Source organism: Scomber scombrus, chromosome 8, assembly GCF_963691925.1.
Source record: "Scomber scombrus chromosome 8, fScoSco1.1, whole genome shotgun sequence".
In the NCBI taxonomy this organism is placed as follows: Eukaryota; Metazoa; Chordata; class Actinopteri; order Scombriformes; family Scombridae; genus Scomber; species Scomber scombrus.
The window spans coordinates 25,701,797-25,725,476 of NC_084977.1; the positions used below are offsets into that span (position 1 = coordinate 25,701,797).

The 23,680-nt window shown below is 38.6% G+C and overlaps 2 protein-coding genes across 2 annotated transcripts; one reads left to right on the forward strand and one right to left on the reverse strand.

The window, feature by feature from the left end:
- The first annotated feature begins 1,294 nt into the window (after positions 1 to 1,294).
- Positions 1,295 to 5,752, forward strand: mcoln3b (mucolipin TRP cation channel 3b). The gene is made up of 13 exons (XM_062424183.1): positions 1,295 to 1,516; positions 1,601 to 1,768; positions 2,061 to 2,214; positions 2,330 to 2,405; positions 2,491 to 2,587; positions 2,996 to 3,095; positions 3,200 to 3,312; positions 3,860 to 4,009; positions 4,141 to 4,242; positions 4,682 to 4,804; positions 4,969 to 5,175; positions 5,369 to 5,499; positions 5,713 to 5,752. Exons 1-13 carry the CDS (start codon positions 1,295 to 1,297, stop codon positions 5,750 to 5,752), a joined length of 1,683 nt encoding a protein of 560 aa, XP_062280167.1.
- Positions 5,753 to 6,111: 359 nt separating this feature from the next.
- On the reverse strand, positions 6,112 to 23,279 carry LOC133984602 (G-protein-signaling modulator 2-like). Its single transcript, XM_062424025.1, has 15 exons — positions 23,255 to 23,279; positions 15,869 to 16,090; positions 15,384 to 15,519; positions 14,880 to 15,019; positions 13,853 to 13,976; positions 13,497 to 13,612; positions 13,053 to 13,208; positions 12,067 to 12,175; positions 11,581 to 11,746; positions 11,201 to 11,298; positions 10,740 to 10,925; positions 9,731 to 9,893; positions 8,743 to 8,928; positions 8,540 to 8,655; positions 6,112 to 7,136 (listed from the first exon to the last, which is right to left on the reverse strand). Exons 1-15 carry the CDS (start codon positions 23,260 to 23,262, stop codon positions 6,969 to 6,971), a joined length of 2,094 nt encoding a protein of 697 aa, XP_062280009.1. The 5' UTR covers positions 23,263 to 23,279; the 3' UTR covers positions 6,112 to 6,968.
- Positions 23,280 to 23,680: the final 401 nt, after the last annotated feature.

Sequence of the window (23,680 nt, forward strand, 5' to 3'; positions counted from 1 at the left end):
TTTAAACGAAAGTAACTTTGACTCCTGTGTGCCTCAATGAATGTTTGGTTGCCATGGGTTACAAGAATGGGTTGGTGTGTCTAGGCATGACAGACAGATTCAAAAGCCAATCAGATCTAGGTAGTGAAATGACGTCACACCGTCGTTGAAAGTTACCTGAGCCATTCACAAACAGTCTGAGGAGTTCACTGACAAGACAGCACACACTATAGTAAGTCAAATCGATTTGTAGATCAGCCATGAACCTTAAGACAACAATTTAAGCAAGTTACTAATTTTAATTAAGACGAGGAGAGATTTGAACTAAGCGGTCGTGCTTGGTGCTGGCAGGTGGATGCAATTAATAGTTGATTAACCTGCTGCGGGACATTGGTAAGTAAGTCACCTATTGGGCAATTTTGTGTTTCACTTCATTCCTGTTGACTGTTGTTCGTGATCGACACGACACGACATGACATGTTTTTCTTTCTCTTAAGAGGTCAAATATTGAATATTTGATTATTTGCTGCAATGGTGGAAATATATAAGGTTTCAGAATGTGAGATGCCGTGTATTATTCAACAATGCTCCGGTACTGCTGACTTCATTTCCTCGTTTTTCCACCTGAATAGTCATATGGTTGCCAAACATTGCAGTGATTAGTGCGGACATATTTACCAAGGAAACCACTTGAGGAAGAATAAGCATTTCCTGTCAGCAGTTAAAAGTTCAACAAGTACACCTGTACAGTCTAATGCAACCCAGTGCAGCAATAAATCCTATCTTTGTGGAGGGTTTAATGGTCAGTTCAGTTTTCATTGATAGGGTTATGTGAACTTTTTTGAGGCCTTAATTGGTAGTGTTTAGATTTCATTATATTAAGTAGTGTTTCCATTTGTATTCTCTTATTTTGGTCCATGTATTTAAATGAGCTTCAATATAATGAATTTCAATACAACAACAATAGCAACAACATCAGTAAGGTGTTAATCACCATACCCTGACACAGTTTACTGTGTATAAACAGTGACTGAACTTTGAAGGCTTTACAAAGAGCAGATTTACAGCTGGATTAATGTATTTGGTTGCACTTGCATTACATTTTGCAGTTGTAGAAGCCTTCCATGCTGAAGTGAGTTGATTGACTGTTTAATTTGATGGTCGATTGGTTGGTACCCAGGTCCATACTTTGTTTTTGTTCTTAAGTCTAAACATGCTCTTTTCCCCTCACATTTCAATTATCTCCGTAATGGAATTCAAATTTTCATAGACATTTCTCAACATTAATAAAACCATGTTTCATTAATTTTCAGATATGGAGGAGACAAGTGACTTATATGATGTGTATGAGACAGACATCCACCCTGTCTGGACAGACCACCAGCATCAGTCCCTGGAGGATCCGGAGAGTGTGGAGTGTCTCAGAAGGAAGATCAAATATTATTTTATGAACCCTTGTGAGAAGTACCATGCTCGTGGCAGAAAACCATGGAAACTAATCCTGCAGATTATCAAAATTGCCATTATTACTATCCAGGTAGTAATCTCAGACATGACTAGAATGCTTATCATTGTGTTGTTTCATCATCTTGATTAAAAAATTCCTTTTCCCCCGTCCCAGTTGGTGTCTTTTGGACTGAGCAACCAGATGGTTGTCACATTCAGGGAGGAAAATCTGATGACATTCAAGCACCTCTTCCTGAAAGACTATGTTGATGGAAGTATGGATACGTATGCTGTTTACAGACAGGCAGATGTTTATGATCGCATTGATTATGTCATCAAACAGGTAACTTGCATTTTTGTTTGTTTCCTATGTATTTACAAGAAACGTGAAGAAGGTCAGGTTATTTTAGACACGTTGCATGATAGATTTTTGCTTTTGCTTTAGTGTTGCTGTAGATCATTATTGGAATTTTATTACTCTACATGCCTATATTGCTCAAAAAGCTCCCATGACAAGCTACATCATGGGATAGGACTTTGTACATGTTGTTTAAATTGGTCATTGGATTTTGTACATTTTAACTGCATAAACTGTGTGCTGTGAACTAACTGAGATTTCAATTGATCATTTTTAGTTTGGACTTCTGCACAACAACACAGTGGGCAATCACGAATATGAGAAAAACGGTACCAACTTCACCCCCCTGTCAATGTGTCAGGACTTTTACAGAAACGGTACCCTCTATCCTGGAAATGAGACCTTTGAAATTGATGCACATGTGGATACTGGTATGCAGTATTAATATTAATAGGGATAATTGTACAAACATTATAGTTGAAAGCAGCAATTCTTTGAGATTATTATGAGAAACAGTTGTAATCTCTGTTGTGCTTTTGTTTATAGAGTGTATTAAAGTTTATCCGATGCGGTGGCAGGCCTCACGGGAAAAACTTCCTCATTTTGAGTTGTATTTCAGAAGGTATATAAACAGCACTCTCATGTAAGGCTGTATACAGTATGATGGGAGAGCCCTTGTCAGTTCATGTACTTGCTGTGTCTTCCAGGATGCTCTCTGTCAGGATCGAGTTCGTCCTCAAGGCCATAAATTTACAGACAGTGAGACATCGAGAGCTGCCAGACTGCTACGACTTCAAAGTTATTGTAGGTCACTTGACTTGTCTTCATGGCTCAGTAAACACCAGTGGATCACGTCACACAAACTTTGTATTTTACCAGCAGTAATGACACATCTGATCGCTTCATTGCTGCCTTAACGGTGACAAAGATTTGCTGTGTCACTGCATGATTACACAGCACAGATAGCAGTTAAAATGACAATGATGACAAACAAAAAGAGTCAGCTGTGTGAAGCTTGTGTTTTTATGATGAAGCTACTTCCGAGGGCACAAATCTAAGTAGGCTTAAAAAAGTGCATTTCCACATACCTCCTGCTATTTACGTAGTTAAATATTAGCTTTAGGTCCTGGCAAGTAAATGTTTAGTTTTTAGGTTTGTCTGTAAATAATTGAGTCCATTGTTAAAATTGTCTGCACACCCCTTTTTAAATAGATCACTTTTGATAACCAAGCCCACAGCGGCAGGATAAAGATCGACCTGGAAAACGACGTGGAGATCAATGAATGCGTAGAGTGGAAAGTAACTGGAGCGTGTACGTTTTAGTTCAAATAAATCTTCTGTATTGCTTGAAGCTCATTTCCAGGATTGCTGGTTCCTTTTCAGATGAGACTAATTTTAATTTCTCTACTCCTTCAGCTGCTAGGAACATCTTCCTGACTGTGCTGTTTGACTGCCTCATCATCGTAACGTGCATCACTTCCTTCTGCCTCTGCACACGCTCAATTCTCAATGGGATACAGCTGCAGTTTGTAAGTAAACGGAACTCTCCCTGAAGTACAGCTAATGTTTTTTTATTTTGTTTAGTAGTTTATTTTTAGATCTAAGAAACAGTATGGTTGTCTGATCTGTTCATTATAGTAATGGAAATTGTTGCAAAACAAGTTACACAAACCTTTAGTCCAAAATGTCTTCTTCATGTATTCCAGTTGAACTGCAGTGGCAGGATAATAATAAAAAGTTAATTTGTACTAAAAAGGATTCAACTTTGGAAGATATCTACTTGATTTTACTAACTCAGACTGTTGAAGCCTCATATTAGCTTCAAATAAATTTCTGAACATAGTTTTTGCACAAAGGCTGTGGATTTTGTCACCCATCACTTATACTGAAAAACATTAAAAAAGGATCTTTTAATTGCCTGTATGAACAGCAGGAAAGATTACAGCAAACTGAACCAGTTTTAAAACCCACCTGACTATTGTTTTAAGACATACTTGAAAAATGGTGAACCTGTCCTTTAAACCTGACTGCTGCCTTTTCACAGATATACAACTTTTTTTCTTTTGCCCTAAACAGGAGTACACACTCTCCTGCAGGACGCACAGCGATAAAGAAGTCCCATGGTCAGACAGGTTGGAGTTTGTGAACGGCTGGTATATCCTCATCATTGTCAGTGACACACTGACCATCATCGGCTCCATTCTCAAGATAGAGATCCAGACTAAGGTAACAGAAATTTAATCAAAATGTAAATTAGAACCTTTAATTTACTTTGAACGGTTTACCAGAATATTAGCTGCTGTCTAGTGTCTGGTCATCTACTTTATCATTTTTGAAACATGCACACTTTCCTCTAGGCCCTCACGAGCTATGACGTGTGCAGCATCTTCCTTGGTACAGGCACCATGTTCGTTTGGATTGGGGTCATCCGCTACATGGGCTACTTTCGGAAATACAACGTGAGACCACATTTATTTATCGACTGGACAACTCATGAATAAAGTCACATGTAGTGCACTGGTTAAAAAATACCATTATCATAGTGCTTAGAATAGAGAACAACAGTAGTATTATTGCTTTTTAAGACATCTCTTCATATTTTTTTCAGTAAATGAAGAAAGGTTTTAAAAAATTATTTGACCTAACTTAATGTTTTTAAGGGTGTGTTGTTTTTCTTATCATGAATGAAGCAGTGCAGGATTCTACCTTGTGCCACATGCTCAGGTCTTTATTTGAAATACATTTTGGAGGGTTCTTTTTCAAAGGCTCATTTATGATGATTTCGCCTAATTACAGGAAAATATTAACTGCTTGACTCGAAGGTACTCTCAAGAGAAAATGCATTGTTGTATGTGGCTCCCAGAGGTCTGTTCCCATGTATTCTGTGGTTTTTTGCAGACCCTCATCCTGACACTCAGGGCAGCTTTCCCAAATGTAATCCGTTTTATCTGCTGTGCTGGAATAATCTATCTGAGTTACTGTTTGTGTGGCTGGATCGTCCTTGGACCGTATCATGAGAAGGCAAGCAGTGTTTAGAGTGCAAAGAAAAAATCTTCTGGGTTTCACTTAGGCCCAAACCTTCATCATTTTAAATTCTGTTAATCTCAGTGGTCAATAATCACGAAGGACTAATTATTGATCACGCACTAACGCTCTAACTTTTTCTCCTCTTCGACTTGTATTAGTTCCGGACCTTGAACACAGTGTCTGAGTGTCTGTTCTCGCTGATCAATGGAGACGACATGTATCCCACCTTTAAGAACATGAAGCAAAAGAGCAGCCTGGTGTGGCTTTTCAGCAGGGTCTACCTCTATACCTTTGTCTCGCTCTTCATCTACATGATCCTCAGTCTTTTCATCACACTCATCACTGACACCTATGACACTATCAAGGTATTAATTACAATTGTTATAGGTATTTACAACCCATAATACTCTATTATTTATGTATGCTTAGGTGCTGGTTAACCATTTTGCTGAGAATTATGTTTATTTGCATTCTAGAAATGCTTCATCTTTGACTAAAATGTTCCCTTTAACACTCACACCTAGTGTAAACGGTCACTCCCTGACTTGTTTCATTTAGCAACAGCAGGAGAGTGGAATACCAACGACAGAACTGCAAAGATTCCTGTCAGTGTGTGAAGATCTGCCAAAATCAGGGGTATTCAGACTCGACTCGAAGAACAACACCTGCTTCTTTAACTGCTGCATGAGGTAGGTCAAATGCAGCTTGCTAGGGTGAAAAATCAACAGTCTAGCATCATTGGTATCCTGGTGTCCTTTGCTTTTATATGGTAATATCATCAATTTGGAGTTTTCTTTATTAGCACTAATTACACTGCGTCAAAGGACTTCTCAATACTGCATGTTGTCTGTAGACATAAAACCTAATAGAATCTAAGTTGAGACATTTTTTTTTCATTTCAGGTGCAGGAAGAATGAAGAGGGGTTGACTTCAGAAGCATAGCACGTCTTTGCTGTATATATATTTAGCAGTCTACATAAGCCTTCATGTGCACTTTATGCTTTTTGAAGCATTGCTATGCTAAGAATAATGTGCCTCAGGTTTATCCTAGAGATTGATGTGTGATGGAGCACTTTTTTTTCCCGAGCCAGTGTTAGAGACCAAAATTTAAGTGGACGTGAAAGTTAGAAATGAAGGAATATGAGACACTGAATTGTGGTCTGACGCACTAATGCAGAGAACACTTTGTAAATACAATTATTTGTGACACTGAAATTCCCAATGTTGTACACTGAGGTAATAAATCAAGGTTAAATAAATAAATTGGAACATAAATGAAATTTTATTTCTCCAATGTCAGGAGAAGTTATAGTAATATAAAAGCTAATATAACATTTTTTTTTCTCACACTAGTAAGTTCCTTGTCAAGTCTTGTGCAAAAAAAATCCCATTCATCAGTTCATGGCAATAATTCACATGGTACAAACTGTAGAGTTTCTGTGAACAATGTAAAATTGATGGTCTTCAAAAGTAACATCTGAAAAACATATTATAAATGTCCCAGCAGTCACCAAGAGGTTTAAAATGGGGGTAGTAGAGATGTCCATTTATTCCCCCAGAAGAGGTTTGTCTGTTGACCCTCTGATGAGGAGGTGATGGAGAAGTTCGAACTTCATTCAAACCAAATGCTCCACTTTTGGTGAATTAACTGAATAACAAACGGGCTGAAAAGTCCCAACTATGTTCCAGCTTCCTTGATTGCAGAACCTCTAAAAGATAAAATCACCGATCTCTTTGGCTTGGCCTATAACATTAAACTACAGTTCTCTTAGTCAAACCAAAAAAGCAAGAATTTGTATGAGTGACTTGATTCGTACTTTCTGAGTAGAAAGACGTCAAAAGGTACTGACAAGCAATCCAGATAGTCTACCAGCTAGCTAAAAACAAGTCATAGGTCTTGAAAACGTAAAACATCCCACAATTTTACAGTCACAATGACCAATTGTTGTATTATCTGAGACCTTGAATACGCATAGCATCCCCTGTATTCTTGTCAGTCTCACAGGAATGTTGTTGGATAATCCAGAAAGGCAAGAGTCAAGGTAGGAGTGGGTTAAAAATCTAAATCTTGATTATAAAAAAAAAAATACAAAATTAATGGAAGCTTGGTGACTTCATCTTGTATCCTGAGAGAACATGATAAAATAGCTCCATTAAATCAGTCTGGTTTGGATTGAGCGAGACCAGATGGCGGCAGGACCCGCTGTTCCTCCATCCTATTGGACTGGGAACGCAAGATGAGACTGAAGAAATCTTCATCTGGAACAGTTGGTCCTCTTGTTGGAGAAGATGGTGCAGCACACCTCTGGTCATTCAGCCTGGAGCCCTAAAATAACGTGGAGACAAACAGTTACTCTATCATAGTTGATGCTGTTGAGCTTGGTGCAAGTAGCCTTGAAATTTTACATTTAGACTCTAATATTGATCTATGAAAAACATATTACTCATTTCTAAATATTATACCACCTCAAATAAGGTAACCTCATTTGTATAGCACCTTTCATACACGAAATGCAGTTCAAAGTGCTTTACAACAAAATAAATTACATAACAGTTTTACATTAAAAGGAACATAAAAAAATGTTTAAAAAGAAATAAAAGAGAAAGTGGAAAATAACAATAGTGACTGAAAAGACTAAAAATAGTACATAACAAAAGCAGCTAAGAAATACAATAGAATATGTAAAATACATGACTTGTGATGATTTGGATTGAAATAATTCTGCCTATTTACTGTAGGTGATACAAGTCTGTTTATTCTGTAAAACGAATAAACCTTCATAGTACAATTTTTATTCTGTGAAAAACTATAATTTAAATATAGACAATGCACAGAAAATGTAAGAGCCCATGAGAACAATATTGTTGATCTAACCTGAGAGCAAATTAGCACAGGGTTTAGACTCTAGAGTAAAGCCAATTGTTTCCCATCATGCATTGGGAGCAGGTGTGGCATCTTGCTCTGTAAACAGCAGTCACTTGATCCCATGAGATTATCACTGCCTGTGTCATTGTGACACCACAGTAAGTCATGCAAGACTGTGATTATCAGTGACTGACTCTGTGTAGGCCTTTCTTACCTGGGATGCTTTGTCATAATATCCCAGTGACACATAATATCATTATGTGTCATATCCTAGTGACACACTGAGTTGTTGTTGTTATTTTCTAGCGCTGTTTTTCAATACTGAGTCAAAACAGAAAAAAAACTCAGCAGAGCTCAAGTAAAAATGGTGCATAGAGTTTATTGCCTTGGATATTTCATCAATGGATTTTGATTAAATCCTGATAGAAAGTTACTTCTCAGCTTCACACTATCTGAAGGTTGTGTACACAAACTGAACACACTCCAGAAAAGTATTTATAGCCATGAAAAAACAAAGGATGCAAGTAATGCTCTATTACGGGTCTTTAGACATATTAGAGATAGTGTTCAGTTAGTACATTCAAATAAATTAATGTATAATTGGCAGTGTTGTCTCTTTACTTTTAGTCAGTGCCAATCAACATGAAAAAAATGTAAAATCTGTCCACATAAAAGCAAACAATTCAAAATATGTACATAATGAAAGTTTCAAATACTTAAATGCTGAATTAATATTTACTTGAGCTTAAATTGATCAGTTCTTTTAAGAAAAAAGTCACAATATAAGGATCTATGAATGCTGAGAGGTTAATATTCTGAATGTCTTAGGCTGCAAGCAGTATACTGGATTTCATTTTCCTCACCTGGCACTTAACTAGCATATCAAAGAAGACATCATCCCCCTCAGGCTGGTCAGCACTGGCCTCGATACGACTGTATAGGGAGGGTGTGTGAGGTGTTTCTGTACTGGGGATTGGGGCTGGGAGGAGAAAACAACATTAATCAAGATGTGACGAGTGAGATAGAGGAAGATGACAAAAATGGGCTATACATCATATGTCACCACCTTGTGTGGGGACTTGATCTGTGCTGGAGGTGGAGAGTGTACGAGGCGGGTTGGAGGTGCTGAGTTTCAAGCCAGGAAAATGGCACATGCTGACTCTTTGGTCGTCCAGACGACGGCCCTGGGAGCTGGCCAGCAGCTCCAGGAAATGACCAGGATCCTGCAATGGGGTTTCGCGCTCCAAAATAGCTAGAAAGCGATAATTATAAGTGGGTGATTTAAAATAAATGAATAGTGGATCCCACTTGTGCCAGTCACAACATAAAGGAGAACTGTGCCTTTTACTACTCCAACCAGCATCATATTCTGGTTTTCTAGAACATAAAACCACACTGGTAACAGGAAAAAGGACAGAGGAGATGCTCTGGGATAACAGAAATGGAAATCTATGACACTTACTCTACCCAAATTAATCTTTTGAGGGTCAAACTTTTTTAATCCACAGTTTCATCCCTCAAGAAGCACTGAGGCGGTGATGAGCTTGGATTGGAACAGTCCAATAAGTGACCAGTTTTTAGGGAGGACAAAAAGTATCCATCTACAAAAAAAATCCATAGACACCACCATACTCCATAAAGAATGAAACCACAAACTATTTAAATAGAACATTCAAGGTTAAAAGTGTGTTTGATACTCAAAAAGAGATTTTGTGTGGAATATCTTTAAATAATCTCTGCCACCAACAACTCAACAGGTTTAATTTACACAACATCAAGTAAATTACGGACAAGTGTGTGGAAATGCTGCATTCACACCATGAAGGGGGTAATATTGGCCTCTGGACACTAACTCACCGTCCCAACAGATGCTCAGACTATGAAGAGTAATTTGCTTGTTATTAATGAAAGAAATGCCACAAGCAGATGAATGAGAAAAGATGAATTTCTCTTAAGTTTCGATTTCTTTTTCACCTTGACATGCAAATCAGAAAACTGTACTATTCTGTGGATATGGTGTGAACACGGAATAAAACACAAGGGGACACACTCACATTTCCTTTCAGCTACAGGTGGGGTGGAGGAGGGAGAGGAATGGGCAGTGTGATGGCTCTGGCCATCCAGTAGAGAGCACCTTTGGTCGTCCATCCTGTTGCCCTGGAAACGAGAGAGGAGATCGAAAAAGCCATCCTCTCCGATTGTGTCCCGTGACCCATGCTGTTAATAAACATTTAAGTAAAACAAGTACAGTAATCAGTGTGGTGGACAAGCTTTTAATATAAAACACATGTAGAAGATAGTGCATTAATATCTACTTAGAGAGGTACGTTTCAATTATATCAATTTAGATTACTGGGCTATTTTGCATTGTCTCACTTCCTAAACCAAAAACAGTATGCCTCTGTGTTTAGCATATGATTGTAATTACGCCACAGAACAGAAGCTGTGCAGTAGACATGCAGATCTTGATGCAGTTAGTATATGCTGCCTTTGTTTGTGAAGTTTTAAATCAGGGCAAAAAATTTAAAAATGGCAACTTTCAAAGTAGTGAAAAGAGCACTGGACCATTTGAGTTAACATTGTTTGAAAACACATGTCCAAAACAATAATCCTGCATTGCCACACAATGCCATACAATAGTTTGTCCTGCATTGTGTTCATTTCAAAAAACAGCTGGGCACTCAAATGTTAGACAGCAGTAATTAGCTCATTTGTTATTTTCAGCCACAGATTTGCTGTGCTAAGTGAGTTATTTACAGCAACGAACTGTGTTGGATTGACACAACATAAGCAACAGTGGCCATCTTCATTGCAATGACCAAACAATGTGGCTTACTGATGTGTTTTTAACAACAGTGAAGGTCTGTGGCACAGAGAGAGAGATTTTGAACATTGGTGATTTTGAACTTTTGACAAATTTGCTGGCAATAAAAAAAGATTATCACGAGTTTGTTGAGGAAGTTAGGCTGTGTCATAGCACAAGTATTTCTCTTTTTATTCATAGTTTCTAGCTGGTTCCATACGTTATGCAGGCAGTAAAATCTACTATATATCTAGAAGTACCATAGGTGACTCCGGTCGGTTCAGTTCAGGTGCTGAGGGTTCTGTGCTGTTTTCATGCTGGCCTTTAGGAGATAATTTGTTGTTCTTGTGCTTCTTGCTTCTTAGCCGGTGAAAGAGGAAAAGTTTAGTGGAAGCCTTAATTGTGTCCGTTTTTGAAGACTTCGGGAACACCTCCCCCTCCCAGTCCTGTAAATTCAGGGTGCACATGGATACACAGTTTTATTAATGACTAATTACAAATGCTGACTTGCCATTTCATGGGCCAAATGATTTGATGTGATTTATCCTTACCTAGCTTAAAAAATTGCAACAAAAGAACAAAATTAAATTAATGAATATCACAGTGGAAACCCCAGTGCCTTATACTGATGGATGATCCAACAAAAAAAAAAACTTCCAGCATTTTGTAAAGACATTGCATAGTTAAGTGTTTGTGCCTTGTGAAGCACTCATATACATACTGGAGGTACTGGTGAATTGCCAGCTGGATTTTTGTCAGGACATGGACTGATTTCCAGGTCCTCTGTGCTGACTGTCCTCCTTGCTGGAGTCTTCACCCCTTAAACAAAGATGACAAATACAACAGTGTGACCGATGTTGTGTATGTTTATACAGCAGTTTCACAACTAAAAGACAACACTGATGTGTTGTAGTGCAGAATTTTATGTCAGCATAGAATGTTTTATCTTTAAATACACATAGACACTGGAATACATGTACTTTGGGAGTTTACAGTACAAAAAAAATACATGTGTTGCTGTACGCTCCAAACTGACATGGCCAGTTTCTGGACAATTTGAAGGGTTGCACTGCAACGGTATTGTGAAGAGTGCAGTTTTACCTGAGAGGTTGAGGAAGCCCTGGTGGCTCACTGGCAGACCAGAGCTATTTGTGTTGGTGTTGCGGAAGATGTTGGAATGGATGTTGGGGTTGGACTTCAGGCCTACAACCAGCCGTAAATCTGACAAGTTCATCCTCGCAGTCACCTCGCCACTTTTGTCTCCAGTCTGCACCATCGACAACACCAAAGTTAATATTAATGAAGTAAATGACTGTAAGAGAAACAATGTAAACAGAGACAGAGCCAACTATCTCTGGATGGCATTAATTTACACACAGTCTGACTTGTTTGTCCATCAACTTTGTTGCATGTCTCTGCAAATGTGTTAGAAGTGTAGGTTTTACATTATATTTGTAAACAGAAAGGTAAGTGTTGCAGATGCAGTATAAAGCTGAAAACTGCCAGTTCCCTGTTGTTCCACATACAACCAGCAGATGGTGGTGTTTCACTGGACTCTAAGGGAGGAGGTAAACGACAAACAGTCACCTCTTTAGCAATTTCCAGATGTTTTTCCGCGAAGTACATGGCTTGCTCATGATTCCCTAGGGCTGTGTGGGCATTTCCTAGACTCCAGTATGCTCTTCCTTCACCGACTCTGCAGAGAGACACAGAGGGAAACAGGCTGAGCAACTTCAACTGAGATTATGCAAGACTGGGCAGGGCAAACTATTGCAGTATGATCACATACATCTGAGTTCATGCGTATTTAGACACAAAAGCAAATTCCATATTTATCATAGCCCTGAATCAAGTTTGTGTTTTGTCTGTGTAAACATTTTACAGTGTGCAAAAAGGCTCTAGTGTTTTATACAGTGTAATAATCCCATGAGCTCCACCCACAGGGAAGGCATTTGTACGAGTGAAGAGACAGTTTTAAACTAATAATAACAGGATTTATAGCTCTCTGTCCCTCCTTTTACATTAAATGTTACACCCTTTATGTGACTTGTATAACAATATTAAGGCTGAGCACATTTATACTACCAGAAACCATATTTCCTTTTCCTAAGACTATAAACAAAGAGGTACTCCCACACTACAGCATTGCCTTGTTAGCAGTGATGTAGTAGAGGAGAAGCCTCTACTATGTGATCAAGTTACCAAAAAAAGCTAGTTTTCAGGTTGACTTCTTTTGCTATTGTTCAGTTTTTACTTTCTAAAGGTTATACCTAATTATATCTGCTTGTTTTTAATGGGTCTAGGTTACAACTAACATTATATTTAATCTATTAAAGTGAATTATGTTTTACAAATTGACCATATATGTATACCAATTACAGACCTGTTTGCTGAGGTTCTCTAAGTGTATGTAAATGTGCTGTTTTGACACCACACCTCTATAGCTATGTGTTGATGACATTAAATCAAAAAAACAGGACAACAAATACATTTTTCTTCTGACACCAACATTCAAACTGTGCATTCTCATTATATTTCAAAGGGTGACAACAAATGGCATTTATGGCTGATACCTGTCGTTGAGGTCCTGAGCAATTACCAGATGTTTGAGATGGTAATCAATGGCTCTCTCATAGTCCTGCAGTAGTGTGTAGGTGTTGCCTAAACTGTAACAGGCCTGGGCCTCCACCGCCTTGTCCTTCAAAAGCCTGGCCAGCTGCAAAGTCCTCCTGAGGGCCCAACAGAAGGGGAGGAAAAGGTCAAAGAATTTCTAGGGTGGGTGCAGGAGAATGATGGTTATCTTTTCTTTTCTCGCTATTTTCCAAGGGATTTTCTGTCAAGAAAATGCCAGGATAAGTGATTAAAACTGTTCATTTCAATTAGTTACTGCTCTTGGACAACAACAAAAAAACAACAATATTTGTATGTAGTATTGCACATATCTATTGCACATATATGTTGTTGTTATGGATGACTGTTGACTGATGACTGAGGTATTGAGCCTCTGGTTTACTTACTTGTAATGACCAGCTGCCACTTCAAACTGGCTGAGGAATATGTGAGCATTACCAAGGTTACAATGTGCCCTCCTCTCAGCAGACTTATCCCCAAACTCTTTAGCGATGAGAAGCCGCTGCCAAACAGGACAACAAACAGTAGGGTGCACATTACTGCCATCAAGGTCAGGATTAAAAGGAAACATTTTGATGTAATCAAGACAGGGAGTGCAGCCTTACTTAAAATATTTGTGTGGATAGAAACTTTCAAAAAAATTGAAATAACCCTATATCAACTTGAATTGCTGCATGGCTACACACTATTTTATAGATACTGTGGATGTATTTCTGACTTTCACAAGTAGCTTGCGGCTTACCTTTTCATGTGCTGCTACTGCTGTTTCAAAGTCACCCAGCAGATAGTATGTGTTACCTAGGTTTCCATAGGTGCGACCCTGGGCTGCTCGATCGCCTAACTCCTTCACCAGGCTCAGGTTTGCTCTTTGTAAAATCAAGGATAAGAAAGAGTTGGTTGTGTACATATTAAATATAGCAAACTCACATATGAAGGACTTTCACAGAAATAACAATCCTTTCTGTTGAGTCCTTAGTACAATTTTTGGTTCATGCAAGAGCCTGAAACAGCCAATGAGCCCTTAACATGGTTTTGTGATTAATTCACTGAGCCACGTCATATAAACTTAGGCTTTTTAAAGAGCAAAGAAAGTGGTCAGACTTGCTTGATTTTCTATAGGAGATGGCTCGGATATCAACAAAGAGCAAGGACTCCAGGTCTTGACAACTGAACCAACTATGAAAAGTAAGCAAATTCTGGTCGATGATGAAGCCTGCAAGATGTGGTTAAAACTCTAGGAAAAACCATCCCCAAGGTCAATAATTATATCTTTTGTATATACAATGTATAATACTGTCGTGGCTGCATGCCGGTGGTAGTCACTACAATGTAACATTTTCAACAGTATTTGCTTTTACAGAGATTTTTACCTACAGGCCCGTGGAAAGGACAATGGGGAACAACTTTGATTTTCTTTTTTTTTATCACTGTCAAACTGTAAATGTATAAGTTGATGTAGCAAGAGTGTGCTTTACTGACTATGTAATGTTATGCTGTATGATACTTCCAGCACAGAGTATGTTGCATTTTATTATCTCAAGCATTTTATCTCAAGCAACTAACGAACAGTAACCTTGTAAAAGTTGGTTATCCGTCTCAACAATACTTTGAGATATATATATATGATGCATATTGTGTGTATCATACATGTGATCCTTCAGCTGAGGTACACACCACTGAACCATCAGGCCACTTGTATCATCGCTCAGGTCTTTGGTAATAAAAAAAACAACATCAATGTTTAGATGTAAACAGTGATACAAACTCACTCGTAGTATTGTGCAGCGTTCCTCAAAGCAAGTCTTGCTTCCTCTGGAAACTCTCCTGGCTCCGCTCCACTCCAGCAGATGCCCTTGCCCTTGGCATGGTACACGTTCCCGAAATTATACAGCGCTCGAGCTTGCCCAACCTACAAGACGCACAACAGGTTTTCACAGACCAAAACCAGAGTGACCAATGTTGTAATTATATACTTAAAAATACACTGACACCAGACCTTCTTGTTTGCATGTGTGCTGGCAAACTGTTCTAGATATTGGTATGTGGACACTTTGTAGTCATCATGCATAACCAAACTGTTGCAGAACATGTTATGTGGTATGACTGAAAACAAATATGAATACATTTATTCTAATCAAAGCAAATGGGCCTTTTAGTCACTGGCTGAACTCTTTGATTCATTTCTAGCTTCCTGAGATAAAAGCACTGAAGGAATTTTCCACTTTAACTAATGTTACTGCATTTCTAAAATTTCACTCAGTATTATGACTCACCTTATCATACACGGCTCTGGTGATATCCAAATGTCGTTGGCAACAAACCACTGCTTCATTATACCGTCCTAAAAGCTTTAATGTGTTCCCGAGGTTACCGCTGGCTTTGGCCTCACCAAGTTCATCTCCAATGGTTCTGAGTGACAAGAGAAACTCCAAATAATCAATGTTATGTAACAGAGACATTTAAATAAATTGCAAAAGATAAAGAAAAATTAGGAAATGATTAGACTGGAATATTAGTAAATTATTAAAGTGGAAGAAAGAAATTTAAAGCTGCAAGTAGCAATACTGCGGCCTGCATGTTGTTATGCAATTTAATCATGGGGGAGAGGGGAGAGGGAGAAAAGGGTAAAAAGAAAATGAGCTCATGTGTCAGACCTGGATAAAAGTCTTTTTCGTTTACTAAACCAGGTCAGACTCACCAGCAGTAGCTAATGTGTATAAAAGGGTTCAAAGGAGGACATGGTGGAGAAACTTTTTACCTAGTAAGTGTGAGATCATGGCGATGGTACTCCAGGGCTTTGTTATACTCCTGCAGGTGAAAGTAGGCATTTCCCAGCTGACTGTAGATGGCACTGAGGATTTGGAGGTCCTCTGTTCCAACCTGGATGGCAGACTCTAGGAAAGACACACCGGCTCGGTAGTCACCAGCCTTACAGAGCCGCTCACCTTCCAGAGCCAGGTCCAGACATGACGACTCCATCCTGCAGGGAAGTGACACATGAAAGTGAAGTCTACTGTATGTCCAGAGTCATGAAATCTCTGAAACAACAACCTCAGTAAAAGAGTGTTGAGTATAATCAAATATTGCAAAGTGTTTGACACATTCAAAACACCTGATGAAAACTAGGCGAATAATTAACAAATTAGGTTAAACTCCAGACAAAAAGAGCCAGTCAGAAGTAAGAGTTTGTCTTTCTAAAAACCGAAACCAAACCGAAACGGCATGAATACCATTAAAGTAAAAAACCCATGACTCATCTTCACGTTTACAACTCACGACACCTCTCACTTAACAATGGAGAAAAACAAGGGCACGATGGAGCTTCTGTAAGACATTGTTTGTGATTGGTATGGACTGAAACCAGGATATCCAAGTTTCAGTTCTACAGATTCACATCCTTTCATCAACTTGACAGCTAATTAAAAGTCATAGAGAGAAAAAAGGAGAAGCAGCCATTCAGATTTGAGAGGCTACAACTGGTCAATGTTTTTTGTCCATGAACTAATCGATTAATCAGCAAATTATATCAGCACTATTGTTAACAACCTTATGTTTATTTGAAACAGATTATGATCTAAAATGATGATAAAAAGACATAATATGTAAAACAAAGTGTGGCAGATCATGGCACATGGCTGTCTACTCTGTGTTGCATTAAGCCAGCTCACATAAGATCTCTTAAAAATTGAATGACCACATGGTCTGATCTCAAGCCTCAATATGGGATATTTACTCCCATACTGGGGTAGCATTCACATACTAAAACAAAAACAGCTGAAGTCAATCAGAGAGAAGTTCGAACCCTGTGAAACAAGAGTCAAGAACTGTAAACCCAAAATAAGACGGAGCATTTCCTGTCATGAACACTGAGGCTTAAAAACTCCAAAATTACCCTGGAATGAAAATGTGTGCCTTTAACATTTTAACCACGAACACAACGTAAACTCAAATGCGTCTGCGGTGAGGACCAGCAGTTTATGACTCCCACACCCTTCCTACAAAATATGATCATTCCCTCCCTTTTTTTGTTGGTTTCCAACTGTCAGTGAAAAGAAAACGAAGTGAGTCTACAGGATTACATCATAAGATTGTCAAACAAATCCTGTCATGCATGAGTTCATTCTGAGAGGAGTTAAACACCAACTTCATCTGAAGGGTGCAGTTTTCATTTTAAAGATAAAAGTCCAGGCAACTGACTCCTCAATTTGGATTCCTTCTCTGTATTTAGACCTAGACAGAGATTACATTTACATACTGAATTCATAGGGAAATACAAACATTTTAAAAAGCTAACCAGGTGTTTTCTTTATATAACTTGCAATGATTTCAGTGCACTTCACATGAAAACAAAAACTTTTCTCAGCATGCAATTTCATTTGAATAATCACAAATTGACATAAGACTTGTTTTCAATGTCAGCTCTCAATGGGTTGCCTGATTGCTCCCCTCCAAGGCTGACTTTTGAATCCACCTCTAAGATGAGACCTCTTACCCAGTATTAAGCTTCCCAGACAGACAAGTTTCCTCCCAGTCTGTCTCGTGTGCCCAACGAGTTCTACCACCGCTTTAAGAAATTGATGGTTACGGTTATAGTTAAGTTCTGCCCCTCCCAGCAGATGAAAGAAACACTATGGAGGTATTAACGTGTTTGTTATTTTGTCTGGTTCCTGCACAAAGGAACACAGTTTCCACACACCTCGGCGGTGAAGATAAGTTATGCAAGTAAATAAAAATGCATTTCATCTCTACTGGACAGCAGGGATCTCATTTCAACCTCTTTTCATAAGTGAAAGCTCATGTAGAGACTGTAGAAACTTGGATTAAAAAAGAAATCCAAGGTTTTTTTTGTTTGTTTGTTTTTTTAATTGGCTCTAAAATATCTGGACAGCTTTTCATTCAAATTTCACTCGTGCATGTCTGAATCTGCCAAGACTGTTAATCCATTTAAATACAAAAAAAAGAAAAAAGGATAAAGTGCTTAAACCCAGACACACATACCTGCCGCCTCTTCCCATTCTGATGCACTCCAGGCAGTTTGACACGACAGACATTTCAAGCTTCTCGATCAGTTTCTGAAGCAAATGCAGCTCTTTCCGCACAACAACCTTTACCTTCTCTTCCTTCACGTGCATACACATAACGCACGCAGGCACTGTGTCCCACTTTCATAAACAGAAAAGAAAACGCGTCTCCCTTGGATCTGCTGCCGTCTCTAAAAAGAGCTCAGCTAACTTATGGCAACAGCAAGAACAAAAGGACTTAATCCGCTCAGCGTTCACGCCGACCCTCAGCAGTCAGGTGTCAGGACCGGAAATCTTTATTTCCACAAATGCAGATTAACGCCAGGTTGTTACCAAGCAGATATGATCGGTGAGGGAGTGGTCAGCTAGGTTGCCATGTTTAGCGGATTGTTGTATTTCTTTATCACTTAGCCACTAGTAACCTGCATCTCTAAGCCACCTGATGGTGTGTGTCACTTCCAATTAGGCCACAGCTCAGAGGTAATTATAGCCACTTTAAGTGGCTCCAGTGAACCTTAAAGCTATATGCTCAACACTCCGTGAAATAATCATTCAGCAGCAGGCAGGCAAGCAATACTCCAATTGACACCTCAAGAATAATTTACCTGCACAATAATACAGGTCTTTAATTAGATGAATTATTCATTGTTGAATTTTCATAATTCTCAATATCTTGAGGTAAGGATTTAGTATTAGAAAAATAAAGCCTAACATAAATTCACACCATTTCAAAACCCCTTCTCAAGAGCTTCTATTAACTCAGCTGTAGCCAATCCAGAGAAATCCACTTGACAGAATTGAGACGTCTGGACCAACGTGCCCTCTAGGGGGAGAATAAAAACACTGCCTCAGCCGCTAGGTTCACCGCAAGGACATGAATAGGCCATGTGACACTAAAGCTGCCAGCTGCCAAAAGCCAGCTCAGTCATCATAATGAGGGCAAATGTTAGGAATCACACAACCTCAGTGCATGTGGAAATGTTGTAGGCTTGTTACGATAATTGCACTCTTGGCTTTAAAAGTTACTTAAGAGCACAGAGACACCTTCACTGCAGCTGTCCTAATGCAGTTCATATTCGCTGTTTGTGGATGAGCAACACCAAAACTGTAAAAACACAACTACCATCTTCCTGCTCGCTCCAATCTGGAAAGATACCACCACTGGCGTTTAAAACTGGACCAGCAACTGTCTGGCTATCATCTCATGTGACTTAACTGCAGGCTGGTCTCTGGTCCCAGTTACTTAAAGCAGAGAGTGGAATCCATCAAGTAGAAACCATGCGGATCGTACAACGACTTGTCTAGGCTTGTACTGTCTGTAATACTCAACATCACAATACTGGTGATGCAATACTGTATAATCCCTTGACACAATGAGAATACACCTGAAATCAGGTGCATATTCTCACAACTGCTTCAGTCATGTGCCATGAAATATTTACACTTTGGCTAGTGAAGACCTCCTGTAGTCTACTCAGCTTCATTCATCACTCAGCCAATAAAGTGTCACATTACTGCCACAGAAGAGCTTCTGAGGAGACCAGTGTTGTTGTTTATCCTCACAACTACACAGATGAACACACAGATATGTAAATATAACTGTAAAAGCAAGCACAGTACTACAATACGATTCTGTAAGATAGAGTCTTGAATACATTGATATAATATTGAACGACATTTAAATATTTTACTATGATGTTCACTTCGAAATCACCAGACAACAATTTACAATTATTTTCACTGTTGATTTATGTTTTTGATTATATTCTCAATGAATCAATTTACAAAAAGAATGGAAAAATAACATCACAGTTTCAAGCTGACATATTCTAATGACCAAAATTAAAAGCCCAAACCCAAAATTATTCAGTTTACTAGACAGAAAGTGATAGGTGAAAGAAATTCACATTTGAAAAGTTGGAGCCACAAAATGTTATGACTTTTTTAGCTTTGAAATTATGATTATGCACTGCAATAAATTGATTATCTTAATTGTTGCAAATTAATTTTGTTTCAGCTGTAATCCATACCAAATATTTTGACTTATAACTATATTCTAAAATTAAAGCTTTCAGGCTTTTAACCTGCTTTTACAACACAGAAAGATGCCAGAACATCTAGAAACATAACATGATATAAGAAAAACAATCCTTTTTTGCAGTCACTTCACAATCAGAAAATATGGAAATACTACATTGCTCTTAATGTAACGCCTCACAAACCAGACACTGTAAACATATAGCCTACCTGTGGCGGACGTGAAGTAAATGCTCCCTGTCCTTCATGCAGTGAGAAACAATGCCATACATGACAGTAAACCAGGAGTCCTAACAAGAGCTTGAATGAACGCAGCATGATGCTTAAAAAACAAGCATTTTAAAAAATTCTTGACTTTAAACTACACTAAGATACATCAAACCATGTCATCAGGACACTCTGAATACTACAAGGTCTGGACTCCATCGAAACAATGTGAGAATTCAGCCGTCATACTATCCCGCTCCCAGCTCTTATCTGGAAACTGGACCTAGCGAGCAGAAGTAAACACAACACTTGACTGACACAGAGTGATCACAACTGCAACATCCCATTCATTAGCAAACATAAACACAATCAATCAAGTAGTTTTGAATGGATGCAGATGGGAATGCCCTTGAATCAGAGATGCTCTAACAGCTTAATTATGTTCGTTGCTGCTCAAATTGCAGTAGAAGCTGGTTCCTCCTTTTTTCAAGGCAATACTGACAGTTGTGATGGTGTTTATTTAAGACATTAATAAGGATAAATAAGTAGGATAGACAGAAGACTCTGTGGCCACTTTGTTAAATAAACCTAGCAAATACTGGGTGTGGTACTGCTTTATGTGCCATTATTTTGCTTAAAGTATCAGATTTTTAAAAAACTGCAGATATATATTACCCACCAGCGACAATTCTCAGCATACAGATGTTATCACAGTATCACACTGCACCAGTCCGTATCTTTGAAACGAGGCGGAAAGTTCCCACGAAACTTAAGATTTAACAGGCTGAGCAACATTTTATCCACTCCTCACACCTCCCTCCTGTTTTGCTGATTGTGTGCCCACTGTGAGCGTTTTGTTATCTCTTCTGGGCACACTTTTGCATCGAGCAGTTCTGGACTTGTTTGCCTCCTTGTTGGCTTGACTGAATCTATTCTGCTGTGTGCTTTCCAGCTGACTGTTGTGATTTTTTTTTGGGTTGCATCATCCAAAAATCCCAGGGGGCAGCTGTTTCTGATGCTGAGACCACAAAGTCTGGCAACAATCACACAATGTTCAGTCAGTTAGATCATGAGTCTGACTCTCTGTAATGGCGACTTCACTTTTTGACCCGTCTGCATGTTTTACATGATTTTTTTCCGGTGGTGTATTTGAGACATGGGTGGGAGCTATCAAAGCAAAGAAAAAATAAACATGTTGGTGAAGAATGTTAGTATATTTGTTTCACAATCTATTTCACTATGAAAAGCTGTGAGCTGCAACATTTTCAGTGCAGAGGGCAAAATGGACGATCAACCACATTCACATAAACATTTAACTTTGCGGGGACATTTGTTAAGTTCATTTTCACTGCCTCTCACCACGTAACACTGTAGCAACAGTGAAGTGAATCAAATTCAACGGGAGCAGAGACGTGTGACTATGAAAAAACAAAGCAAAACAGAAATGCAACCAAATACTTGCCTTTTAACACTTATATGTACATTTGATTCATGTCATGTAAACCTAAATGTAATCTCAATGTCATCTGTTAACTATTGCTAGAGTAAACCTCTGATTTGTGAGGAGAGATGGTGTGTGTTAATTGCCTAATTAATTAAATGAGTGCAGTTAATAAGTCATTCACAATCTCTACAACGTAAGCACACATCACAGCCCTGCGTTGTTTTTTCCCCACAACATACAGGGTTATTGATAGTTTTAGAAGTACTGTTTTACTTTCATTTCTACTTCATTTAGTAGAGAAGAAGAAGTAAAACGTGCATAAAACAGCTAATTGCACACTCTTAGCTCTGGGTAACCTTGTATACTCATGATAAAAACGCCCAAAGTGGCATCCTAAACCATAACCCTTTCAATATGAACACACCCAACCAATCCCTCTCCAATTAAGAGATGCTCTCCAAAGTGATAACCATGTTTTTCTTTTTTAAGAAATCTTATGAGAATCATTAGAGACTTAAACCCCAACCACACATGGGAAAATGAGGTTACGAGCACATTTAAATGGGAAAATGAGCTGCAGCACCATAACTGTGGGCTACTCTGTGTAATTATTGCCATTACTTAACTTACTTGCTTGAACTTCTTCAAAAAGTGACATAAAATATGAAAAACTTTTAGGGTAGCCACATTTGATTAATTACTATTGCTGCTATCCATATTTTAAGTAAGTGCTAAAAAAAAAGAAGAAGAAAAAAGATCCCCTAATAATAATAAAATAAGGGAACTGAAATCCCATGTTCAAATTCCCGTCAAGTCTCATGATGTGATGAGTATGTGTGTTTATGTTTGGGAAATGTGTAGTAGAACGCTGTAATTAAAATGAGTCAGATTAGCGTGAACATGCCATCACATGCTCGTTGTTTTTACTGAAGGCAGATAATGAAGTGGAGTGACGCTTTTCTCTGTTGACATAAATCAGTACTTCCAAAATAAGCAGCAGCCACCAGCCAAGTAAATGCTGGTAAAGTATGCAAGTGTCTCGAAGATTTGCTTCACTCACTTAGCCAAAAAACAATGGTAGTCTATTGAGTTACTGGTCAAATGTGGACATTCACTGGCCATTTTTGTCGGTGGACAAAAAAAAAAAAAAAAGTTGTGCACCCTGCTTAAATACTAACTCGAAACAGTGTAAATGTTTGAAGTTAGGTTACAGTGAGGAAAAAATTGGGTTAAAGAGAAGGTAATTTTCACTAGAAAACAACAGGAGCGACACCAACACTTTTCAGGTAACTTTACGCTAACTTACCTCACACTTAAGTGCGCAAACAACACCTCAAAACATGGCTTCAGGTTTAAAAAATGAGTCCAAACCACTCGGACTCTTAAAGATTTAGTTTTTTTTTTTAAAAATCCAGCTGTTTACGGTAGTACTCACCCATACATCTGGTAGGAAGATGAATCCGTCCTCTCGGGGGTGAAGCAGCAGTTTTGGAGAAGCCACTCCTCTGAAAAGCGCAGAAAATCTGACTCCAATTAGGAGAACACTGGTGCTGCCTTCAAGTGCCATCGGAAATGTTTGTACGACTGCTGAGGCGCACATGATAGACCAATCAACGTGGTAAAATAAGCTTTTGGGGGCGGAGACTTTTTGAACCAGGTCCCTGACGCTCGAAAGCCACGTTTTATACAGAACACTTGTCAATTGTGTCAAAAATGGTCTAAATTATTCCAGTTGCAGTAGGCTATGTCTTGACTTGCCATTTATATTTATTGAACTCTCCTGCCCCCTACAGCACAAGGGTGGGCTACGTCTGTGCTGCTTGATTTCTAAAATAACATAACCTTTAAAATGAGTCAATTT